Source organism: Carcharhinus amblyrhynchos, chromosome 20 (genome assembly GCF_965287045.1).
Source record: "Carcharhinus amblyrhynchos chromosome 20, sCarAmb.v2.hapA, whole genome shotgun sequence".
Taxonomy (NCBI): domain Eukaryota; kingdom Metazoa; phylum Chordata; class Chondrichthyes; order Carcharhiniformes; family Carcharhinidae; genus Carcharhinus; species Carcharhinus amblyrhynchos.
Window position 1 is genome coordinate 48,433,784 of NC_137343.1, and position 11,340 is coordinate 48,445,123.

General features: G+C 44.6%; 1 protein-coding gene across 1 annotated transcript in view; it reads right to left on the minus strand.

Annotated features, from left to right (window-relative positions):
* Positions 1–9,267, minus strand: part of sfi1 (SFI1 centrin binding protein) — a 148,939-nt gene extending 139,672 nt beyond the window's left edge. Inside the window, exons 1-3 of the mRNA XM_080208544.1 lie at positions 9,020–9,267; positions 6,407–6,577; positions 1,002–1,073 (exon numbers count right to left, since the gene is read on the minus strand). Of these exons, the coding sequence (XP_080064670.1) occupies positions 1,002–1,073; positions 6,407–6,577; positions 9,020–9,117 (341 nt within the window). The 5' untranslated portion in view covers positions 9,118–9,267. The remainder of the gene's footprint in view (positions 1–1,001; positions 1,074–6,406; positions 6,578–9,019) is intronic.
* Between the last annotated feature and the right edge of the window lie 2,073 nt (positions 9,268–11,340).

The following is an 11,340-nucleotide window of genomic DNA, read 5'->3' on the forward strand; positions in this document are numbered from 1 at the left end:
TGGGATTGTTGTCAGTGCAGGCTTGGTGGGCAAAACGTTACAGAAATGTGCAGAGAAGTCTTTCTAGACAGAATATGGGGATTTCCAACAGGCTTCTATTACACCACCTGAACATGCAGAGACTGTCTCCTATAAAAGAGGGAGACATTTAATGCATGGAACTTGCACCCCCAGATTAAAAAAAAGAGATGCGAAAAGTGTACAGCAATTATTGGAAATGATCTGAATGCCAAACCTGCCTCCCTTTGAAATTTCATTCACTGCAAACAAACAGAACATTCCAAAAGAAGAGAAGTAATTTCTGTCACAATTACCTTATGGACAATATCAATTTTGGTATATTTCTAGACAGTCTTAGATGTTGCTTTTCTACCCTAACACCTCGGTCATAGCTAACTGAAATCAGATTTAAAAATTCTTATTATTCCATTTAGCTTCAAAATTAGTACACTGCATAGAAATCATAGAATCCCTACAGTACAGAAAGAGGCCATTTGGCCCATCGAGTCTGCACCGAACACAATCCCACCCAGGCCCTACCCCCCTATCCCTACATATTTTACCCACTAATCCCTCTAACCTACACAAGTCAAGACACTAAAGGGCAATTTAAGCATGGCAATCAACCTAACCTGCCCATCTTTGGGCTGTGGGAGAAAGCCGGAGCACCCAGAGGGAACCCACGCAGACACAGAGAGAATGTGCAGACTCTACACAGACAGTGACCCAAGCCAGGAATCGAACCCAGGTCCCTGGAGCTGTGAAGCAGCAGTGCTAACCACTGTGCTACCATGCCAGATTGAGACATGATTCCATCACAATGCCAATTTGAAATGCCACTACTTATTTACTATTTTTATCTTTTTTTATTACTATTTTTGTCTCATTATTAAGATGAAATCATTAATACAGCATTGATTCAGAATTAGGACCTCTGCACACAACCTAACATTCTGCATCCTTCTTCAAAAATCATGGAGGAAAACTCAATGGTACCTCACCTAGCTTTGGATGGAAGGATTCTCCCAAATGTCTTCCGTATCCACAAGTGCAGAAACTTTCTCGCAAGGTACCTGGATTAAGAAGACATTGTTACCAATCGATGTTGTTTCCTCACAAGGTCAGGAACATTAAATTCAAGCATTAAGATTTGAACAAAATATTGACTTGTGTTGATACAACTTGAAACAATACCTTGAAATGTTGGGATACCAAATGGTGAAGTTTCACCCTCACGGGAAGGATTGCAATTTCTTGGAAGGAAATCAAACTCAAATCAAAAGAAAATATTCTGGAAAATCTCAGCAGGTCAAAGCTTTGACAACGCGTCACCTGGACTCAAACCGTCAGCTCATTTCTCTCCTTACAGATGCTGCCAGACCTGCTGAGATTTTCCAGCATTTTCTCTTTTGGTTTCAGATTCCAGCATCCTCAATAGTTTGCTGTTATCCAGCGAAACTCAAATCACTTGGCACATTTCTATTGTGTCACTCTTAGAAGAAAACAGTGTTCCACCTGGTTGAGACAAGCTTGTCACAGTCTCTAAGAAATTAAGCTTGCTGATGACACAAGGCTATGTGGAAATGTAAGATGCAAGGAAGACACAGAAAAGCTGCAAAGAGCTGAAGACAGTTAAAGAAGTGGGCAACAAGATGGCAAATGGAACATTATGTGGGTAAGTGTGAGGATACTCACTTAAATCCGAAGAATAGAAAGGCAGAATGTTTTTACAGGTGTGAGGAGATGATGCTCAGAAATTTGGTTGTGTGTTCACACAAGGAACACAGTCTGCACGCAGGTACAGCAGACAGTTAGGAATGCAAATGGCATGTTGGTCTTTACTGAAAGGGGATTAGCTTACAGGAACAAATAGGTCTTGTTATAATTGCACAGAGCTTTGCAGACAATGTGAGCGGAGAGAGCATTAGGTTAAAGAGATGTGTATTGTCGTTGTCTGCATCTTTAAGACTTGAATAGCAAGTTAGCTGTAAAGACTCGCATTCTAATCAGTATTCTGTGAACGGTGTGTGCTTTATATGCTCTGTCAGAGACCAGAACTCTCCATCACCTGACGAAGGGGCAAACTCCAAAAGCTTGTGGGTTTACTATCAAGTAAACTGTTGGACTTTAACCCGATGTTGTGAGACTTCTTACTGTGTTTACCCCAGTACAATGCCAGCATCTCCACATCATGACACCAGCGGTGTGCCTCAGGGATCAGTGCTGGGTCCACTGTTATTTGTCATTTATATTAATGATTTGAATGAGAATATAGGGGGCATGGTTAGTAAGTTTGCAGATGGCACTAAAATTGGTAGCATTGTGGACAGTGAAAAAAGTTATCTCCAACTGCAATGGGATCTGGATGAATTGGGCCAGTGGGCTGATGAATGGCAATGATGTTTAATTTAGACAAATGCGAGATGATGCATTTTGGTAGATTGAGCCAGGGCAGGACTTATCAGTTAATGGTAAGGCATTGGGGAGAGTTACAGAACAAAGAGATTTAGGGTACGTGTTCATAGCTCCTTGAAAGTGGAGTCACAGGTGGGCAGAATGGTGAAGAAGGCATTCGGCATGCTTGGTTTCATCGGTCAGAACATTGAATACAGAAGTTGGGACATCTTGTTGAAGTTGTACAAGACATTGGTAAGGCCACACTTGGAATACTGAGTACAGTTCTGGTCACCCTATTATAGAAAGGATATTATTAAACTAGAAAGAATGCAGAAAAGATTTTCTAGGGTGCTACCAGGACTCGATGGATTGAGTTATAAGGAGAGGACCTTTTTCCTCTGGAGCATTGGAGGCTGAGGGGTGATCTTATGGCAGGGCAGGCTCGAGGGGCTAGATGGCCTACTCCTGCTCCTATTTCTTATGTTATGTTCTTATAGAGGTCTATAAAATAATGAGCGGCACAAATCAACTAGATAGTCAATATCATTTCTCAAAGATAGGGGAGTCTAAAACCAGAGGGCATAGGTTTAAGGTGAGAGTGGAGACATACAAAAGGGCAATTATTTCACACAGAGGGTGGTAGGTATCTGGAACAAGCTGCCAGAGGTAGTCGTAGAGGCAGGTACAATTTTGTCTTTTAAAAAGCATTTAGATAGCTTCTTGAGTATGATGGGTACAGAAGGAGATGGGCCAAATGCGGGCAATTGGATTTAGCTTCAGGGTTTAAAAAGGAATGGGCGACATGGACAAGTTGGGCCACGCTGTAAACTTCTATGACTCTGGACTCCAGGGCCTGGATTTTTACAACATCACTCAGACGAGGCTCGTAAAATCCCGCCTGAGGCCAATGGAGAATTCCAATTTTGGGGCAGACAGGCTAGTAAAATTCCAGCCTAAGAGGTGTCAAGGAGTATGGGGAGTATAAAGTTGAAGTAGAGAATCGGCCATGGCCATATTGCTCTCATAACGCTCTCAAGACAAACCGCAACATTGTCATCAAGCCAGCAGACAAAGGAGGGGCCATCGTCATACTGAACAGAACGGATTACTGTAAAGAAGTGTACCGACAACTAAACAATGAGGAACACTACAGACAATTACCCACAGATCCGACCAAAGAACACACTCGTCAACTCAACAATCTGATCAAGACCTTTGATCCGGACCTTCAGAGCACCCTCCGTGCTCTCATTCCACGTACTCCCCGCATTGGAGATCTCTACTACCTCCCAAAGATACACAAGGCAAACACACCTGGCCGTCCCATCGTATCGGGCAATGGAACTCTGTGTGAGAACCTCTCCGGCTACGTCGAGGGCATCCTGAAACCCATTGTACAAAGAACCCCCAGCTTTTGTCGCGACACTACGGACTTCCTACTGAAACTCAGCACACACGGAGCAGTTGAACCAGGGACACTCCTCGTCACAATGGATGTCTCAGCGCTCTACACCAACATCCCCCACAACGATGGCATTGCTGCGACTGCCTCAGTACTCAATGCTGACAACTGCCAGTTTCCAGATGCAATTTTACAACTCATCCGCTTTATCCTGGACCACAATGTCTTCACCTTCAACAACCAGTTTTTCATCCAGACACATGGAACAGCCATGGGGACCAAATTTGCACCTCAATATGCCAACATCTTCATGCACAGGTTCGAACAAGACTTCTTCACTGCACAGAATCTTCAACCGATGCTGTACACTAGATACATCGATGACATTTTCTTCCTTTGGCCTCATGGTGAACAATCACTGAAACAACTATATTATGATATCAACAAATTCCACCCCACCATCAGACTCACCATGGACTATTCCCCAGAATCAGTTGCATTCTTGGACACACGCATCTCCATTAAGGACGGTCACCTCAGCACCTCACTGTACCGCAAGCCCACAGACATTCTCACAAAGCTCCACTTCTCCAGTTTCCACCCTAAACATGTTAAAGAAGCTATTCCCTATGGACAAGCCCTCCGTATACACAGGATTTGCTCAGATGAGGAGGATCGTGACAGACACCTCCAGACCCTGAAAGATGCCCTCATAAGAACAGGATATGGTGCTCGACTCATAGATCGGCAGTTCCGATGCGCCACAGCGAAAAACCGCACCGATCTCCTCAGAAGGCAAACACAGGACACAGTGGACAGAGTACCCTTCGTCGTCCAGTACTTCCCCGGAGCGGAGAAGCTACGACATCTTCTCCGGAGTCTTCAACATATCATTGATGAAGACGAACATCTCGCCAGGGCTATCCCCACACCCCCACTTCTTGCTTTCAGACAACCACACAACCTCAAACAGACCATTGTTCGCAGCAAACTACCCAGCCTTCAGGAGAACAGTGACCACAATACCACACAACCCTGCCACAGCAACCTCTGCAAGACATGCCGGATCATCGACATGGATACCATCATCACACGTGAGAATACCGTCCACCAGGTACATGGTAAATACTCTTGCAACTCGGCCAACATTGTCTACCTGATACGTTGCAAGAAAGGATGCCCGAAGCATGGTACATCGGGGAGACCATGCAGACGCTACGACAACGGATGAATGAACATCGCTCGACAGTCACCAGGCAAGACTGTTCCCTTCCTGTTGGCGAACACTTCAGTGGTCACGGGCATTCAGCCTCTGACCTTCGGGTAAGCATTCTCCAAGGCGGCCTTCATGACACACGACAGCGCAGAGTCGCTGAACAGAGACTGATAGCCAAGTTCCGCACACATGAGGACAGTCTCAACAGGGATCTTGGGTTCATGTCGCACTATCTGTAACCCCTGTGACTTGCCTGGGTTTGCAAAACCTCACTTACTGTACTGTCTGGAGACAATACACATCTCTTTAAACTGTGATCAGTGCTCCTTCCACTCACATTATCAGCCACTTCAGGTCTTGAACAGCAGGTTAGGTGTAAAGATTCGCATTCTAATCAGTAATCTCTAAACTGTCTGTGCTTTATATGCTCTGTCTGAGGCCAGAACTCTCCATTCACCTGACGAAGAGGGTGTCCCTCGAAAGCTTGTGAGTATATTATCAAATAAATAGGTTGGACTAAAACCTGGTGTTGTCAGACTTTTTACTGTGTTTACGCCAGTCCAACGCCGGCATACCCACATATTGAATGGCACAGCAGGCTTGACGGGCCGAATGACCTACTCCTGCTCCTAGTTTGAGAGCAAAACTCTCTTCCAGGAGTTAACTTAGATCCATCTTAGGTGAAAAAGTGACCAAGTTTAAAAAACAATTTCACCTGGTTAGCATAAAGAACTACTTCAGATTGCATTTCATGCACCTTTTAAAGACTGGAATTCATCCATAGATGAAGATGAAATAGGATAGGCTCAAAGTGCAACAAATTCTTTGAAACAGGTTCAGAATGCCAGAGTTAGTGCAATAAATAATAGAAGCAAATTTAAAACAGAAATATCAGGAACAAATTCTTTACACTTATTGATAAATGTTTGCAAGAATCTATCAAAGGTCCAAAAGCAAAAGAATGGTCTTTTGAATAACTTCAAAGTTTAAAGTTTATTTATTAGTGTCACAAGTAGGCTTCATCAACACTGAAATGAAGTTACTGTGAAAATACCCTCGTCGCCACACTCTGGTGCGTGTTTGGGTACACTGAGGGAGAATTTAGCATGGCCAATGCACCTAACTAGCATGTCCTTTGGACTGTGGGAGGAAATCGGAGCACCCTGGGGAAACCCACAGAGATACATGGAGGATATGCAGACTCCATATAGACTATCATGCAAGGCCAGAATTGAACTTGGGTCCCTGGTGCTGTGAGGCAGCAGTGCTAAACCACTGTGCCATCAGGTTATAAGGTTGCCTAAATAAACTTTTGCCATTAGATTCCAGCATCCACAATAATTTGCCTTTATTATAGCAGTCTTTCTGTATTCGCTAACTGCAAACATTACCTGATGCGAAGTTCTTTCAATCGTCCACCCCTGTTCCAGGTATAATTCACTCTGTAAGGAAGCAAGTTCTTTTTGACACGATGTACATTAGTCCCATCTTGCTTTCCGGAATATTCCTGGAATGTAACTCTGGGAAGCTGGGTGTTCACTGGAGGGCCCACCCTCCTCGCACTAGGGGAACAAAGACAGAGTAATGTTGACATAGCAAGTAACTCCACAGCTAATCTTCAGAACCACAGCAATCAACAAGAAACTGAACTTTGAACTGGGTTTTGACAAAGGGTCACCTGGAATCAAAACATCAGCTCTTTTCTTTCCTTACAGATGCTGCCAGACCTGCTGAGATTTTCCAGCGTTTTCTCTTTTGGTTTAAGAAACCGAACTAACTGTCTTTAATTAGTTCTCAGTTAGGGTCACCTACAAGCAATGAACTGCCTCAGCTTTCTGTCAAAACTGTTTACAAACAGGGCGAATTGCCTCAGCTCACACATTATTAAAAATTCTTTCATGGGATGTGGCCATCGCTAATACGGCTAATATTTGTTACCCATCACTAAGGTAACCACTTTCTTGAACCAGATGAGTCCCCATAGCCGTTGATACAACTAAGCGGCTTGCTAGGCCTTTGCAGAAGTCAGTTAAGAGACAGCCACAAAGTTGTGGGTCTGGAGTCACGTGTAGGCCAGACAAGGACTTCCCTAACAGATATTAGCAAATCAGATGGGTTTTTACAACAATGATGGGCATCAGTACTGAGACAAGCCTTCAAGGTATTTATTAATTGAATTTATTGCATCTAAATACTACTAGCTGCCACAGTGAGATTTGAAATAGCACTCCCAAGGCATCAGACTGGACCTCTCGATTACGAGTCCTGTGACATTGTCACTAGGCTATGAGGCCTGTGCTAGTTCACCCCGATACAAGGGGCACAAATTCGGGGGTAAGGTTGGCTGGTGTTGCCAATCAGACACTGTCCTTTTCCTCTAACAAAATCTAAGTCTAACTGCCTGAAAATCTTTTTGATTGTGTCTAAGGAAACATTACAGCAGATTAGGGCAATCAACCTATCAATCTCATTCTGTCATTTACTCACAGGATGATTGATCCATAACTTAAACTCTATTTAAAAAGTTTTAAGTCAATTTATTTGTTGATTTACATTAACACTGCAATGAAGTCATTTTGAAAATCTTCTAGTCACCACATTGTGGCGCCTGTTCGGGTACACTGAGGGAGAATTTAGGATGGTCAATGCACATCTTTCAGATTGTGGCAGGAAACCAGAGCACCTGGAGGAAACTCACACAGACACGGGGAGAACATGAAAACTCCACACAGACAGTGATCCAAACCGGGAATTGAATCCGGGTCCCTGGTGCTGCGAGGCAGCAGTGCTGACCACTGTGCCACCCCTTCCAGTGCACACGAATCACTGTCACCAATTTACCACTGCAACCCCAACACTGATAGCCAAACTCCACACCGATTGAGAAAATAGATCACACAAAAATGTCTGGAAAAGAAAAATCAATTGATCCATCTTGCCTGTGCATCCTCTCACACCTTCAAGACAACAATTTCCTGGGAGAACTGAGGAGAAAAAGGCCAATCTTGAACTGCTTCATCTGTGACCTTGTTTCCATCACAAGATCAGAAATGGGAATGTTCACTGATGATTGTAGAATGGAGAATTACACATTTATCCATTTGCCAGATCTTTGCCCACTCACTTAACCTTCTTATGTCCTCTTCAGTTTTCTTTCCTACCTTTATGTCGTCAGCAAATTTGGGCAATTACAGAATCAATACAGCACAGAAGAGGCCCTTTGGCCCATTGAGTCCACACTGACACATTAGAAACACCTGAACTCCCATCTAATCCCAACTGCCAGCACTTAGCCCATAGCCCTGAATGTTATGATGTGCCAAGTTCTAATCCAGATACTTTTTAAAAGAGGTGAGGTAATCTGCCTCCCCCCTTCCCATGCAGTGTATTCTAGACCCTCGCCACCCTCTGGGTAAAAACATTTTTCCTCACATCCCCCCTAAACCTCCCACCCCTTACCTTGAACCTATGTCCATTTGTGACTGACCCTTCAACTAAGGGGAATAGTTGCTCCTTATCCACTTTGTCAATGCCTCTTATAATCTTGTCGACCCTCATTCTTATCTGCTTCAACGAAAACAACCCAAGCCTACCCAATCTCTCTTCATAAGTTAAATGTTCCATCCCAGGCAGCATCCTGATAAATCTCCTCTGCACCCCCTCCAGTACAATCACATCCTTCCGATAATGTGGTGATCAGAATGGCATACAGTACTCCAGCTGTGGCCTCACCAAAGTTTTATACAACTCCAGTATGACTTCCCTGCTTTTGTAATCTATGCTTGGGTTGATAAAGGCAAATGTCACATATGCTTTTTTTCACCACCCCACTAACATGCCCTTCCGCCTTCAGAGATCTGTGGACAGACATGCCAATCATACCTTCAGCCCCTTCACCCAAGTAACACATATAAATTGTAGAAACAGGCACGCTGATGTGCTGCATGCATTCTATAATTTTATCATCCCTATCGGTCATTAAAATATGTTTTTCTAAAACTTACCTTTGATGATCTTTTTTCATTTGCAAATCCTTTCTGATTGGATTCTTTGCAGAACTTGAAGTCATTTTATTTGATTTTTGATCCATGTGACTCCACATATGAAGGAACCATTACCAACTTGAAGCACCAACCTTCCTGGGATAAGATCACCTGTGTTTCATTCAAGCAATGCACGTTCAGTTAGCTGTCAATTCTTCAACAAAAGCTTGTGGCTTTGGCAACATACTTGAATGTTTACCCATAAAAATAATTGTGACTGACTATGACAGTGTTTTCTCAAAGATTCTGATTTGTCATTTGAATCACAGGAAGAAGCTGTCAGCTTTACCAGTGTTCAGAGGGATTTAACAATGTACACTATTTCAGAGAACTCAGCTGGTAACTTATTTCCTTACTGTTGTGGCCATCAGGTTACTGAATTCCTAATCAAAGCTCTTGGGGCAACTATTCAAGCAAGGGTTCTAACAAATTTTTTTCACAAATCCTTGCTTTCCCAGTTATAATTCGTAAATGCACATAACATTGTCAAAGGTGCATCATCTTCTGAAAAGGACATTTGCAAACTGCCAGTTACAAAGACAAAGGTACCATCTTGTGAATTTTGATAAAAGACATCACCCCACCACATGCTTATTTCGTTACTATGATAACATTGACCCACAGCAACGGGGTGGAGGAACTGGGAACGGGGATCATTTGGCAGCAAGGTGGTGGTGGGTGGGAGGTGGGTCGGGCTCAGACAAGACAAAACAACAATGATCAATGAATCAGACCGTTCTCTGCGATCTGTGTGGGAACCACTTTCTCTCCATCCCCTCCCACCCACCTTCCCCCCTCACTCACACACTCATCCCACCCCCTGTCTCCATCACACTCACATCCCCCTCTCTCCCTCCTCTTCCTCTCCTTCTCACTCACTGTCCCTCTCTCTCACACTCCTTTGTCTTTCTCTCACTCACTCTTTCTCTCTCCCTCTCACGGACTCTCTCTCTCACTCTGTCTCACTCACTCCCCTCCCTCTCTCCCTCTCACTCTCTCTCTCTCCCTCACTCACGGTCTCTCTCTCTCCTCCCTCTCCCACTCTCTCACTCCCTCTCTCTCTCACTCCCTCTCTCACGGTCTCCCTCTCTCTCTCTCCCTCCCTCCCTCTCTCTCTCTCACTCCCTCACTCTCTCACTCCCTCTCTCTCTCACGGTCTCTCTCTCTCTCTCTCTCCCTCCCTCCCTCTCTCTCTCTCCCTCCCTCTCTCTCTCCCCTCTCTCCCTCCCTCTCTCTCTCTCTCCTCTCACTCACTCTCCCACGGTCCCTCCCTCACTCTCTCTCACTCCCTCTCTCTCTCTCTCTCCCTCACCCTCTCACCCTCTCTCTCTCTCCCTCACCCTCTCACCCTCCCTCTCTCTCTCCCTCTCCCTCACCCTCTCTCCGTTTTGCAGCCCGCCATTTTCCCGCTCCCAGCAGGCAGTGCGCCACCTCACCATGGTAACGGTGACTCCGGAAGCGGGAGACCAGCCAAAAACTGACTGACTGAGTGAGTGATAACTGCCCTTAAAACCCTGTCTATAGACTGAGTGCTAACTCCCCATCAAACCCTGTCTACAGACTGAGTGCTAACTCCCCATCAAACCCTGTCTATAGACTGAGTGCTAACTCCCCATCAAACTCTGTCTACAGACTGAGTGCTAACTCCCCATCAAACCCTGTCTATAGACTGAGTGCTAACTCCCCATCAAACTCTGTCTATAGACTGAGTGCTAACTCCCCATCAAACTCTGTCTATAGACTGAGTGCTAACTCCCCATCAAACCCTGTCTATAGACTGAGTGCTAACTCCCTATCAAACCCTGTCTATAGACTGAGTGCTAACTCCCCATCAAACCCTGTCTATAGACTGAGTGCTAACTCCCCATCAAACCCTGTCTATAGACTGCTAACTCCCCATCAAACCCTGTCTATAGACTGAGTGCTAACTCCGCTTCAGACCGTGTCTACAGACTGAGTGCTAACTCCCCATCAAACCCTCTCTATAGACTGAGTGCTAACTCCCCGTCAAACCCTGTCTACAGACTGAGTGCTAACTGTCCTTCAAACCCTATAGACTGTGTGCTAACTCCCCATCAAACCCTGTCTATTGACTTGGTGTGTGGTAACTGCCTTTTCAAATCCTGCCTATAGACTGTGTGCTAACAGCCCTTGGCTTTTAATTTCAGGCACTCTGCCAAACATGCACATGTCTTGCTCTGAAAATAAATTTGAGATATTGGAATCTGGCACTTCATCATCAATAACCACTTCTGTTAGTGTGAATGATACATAGCCAAATC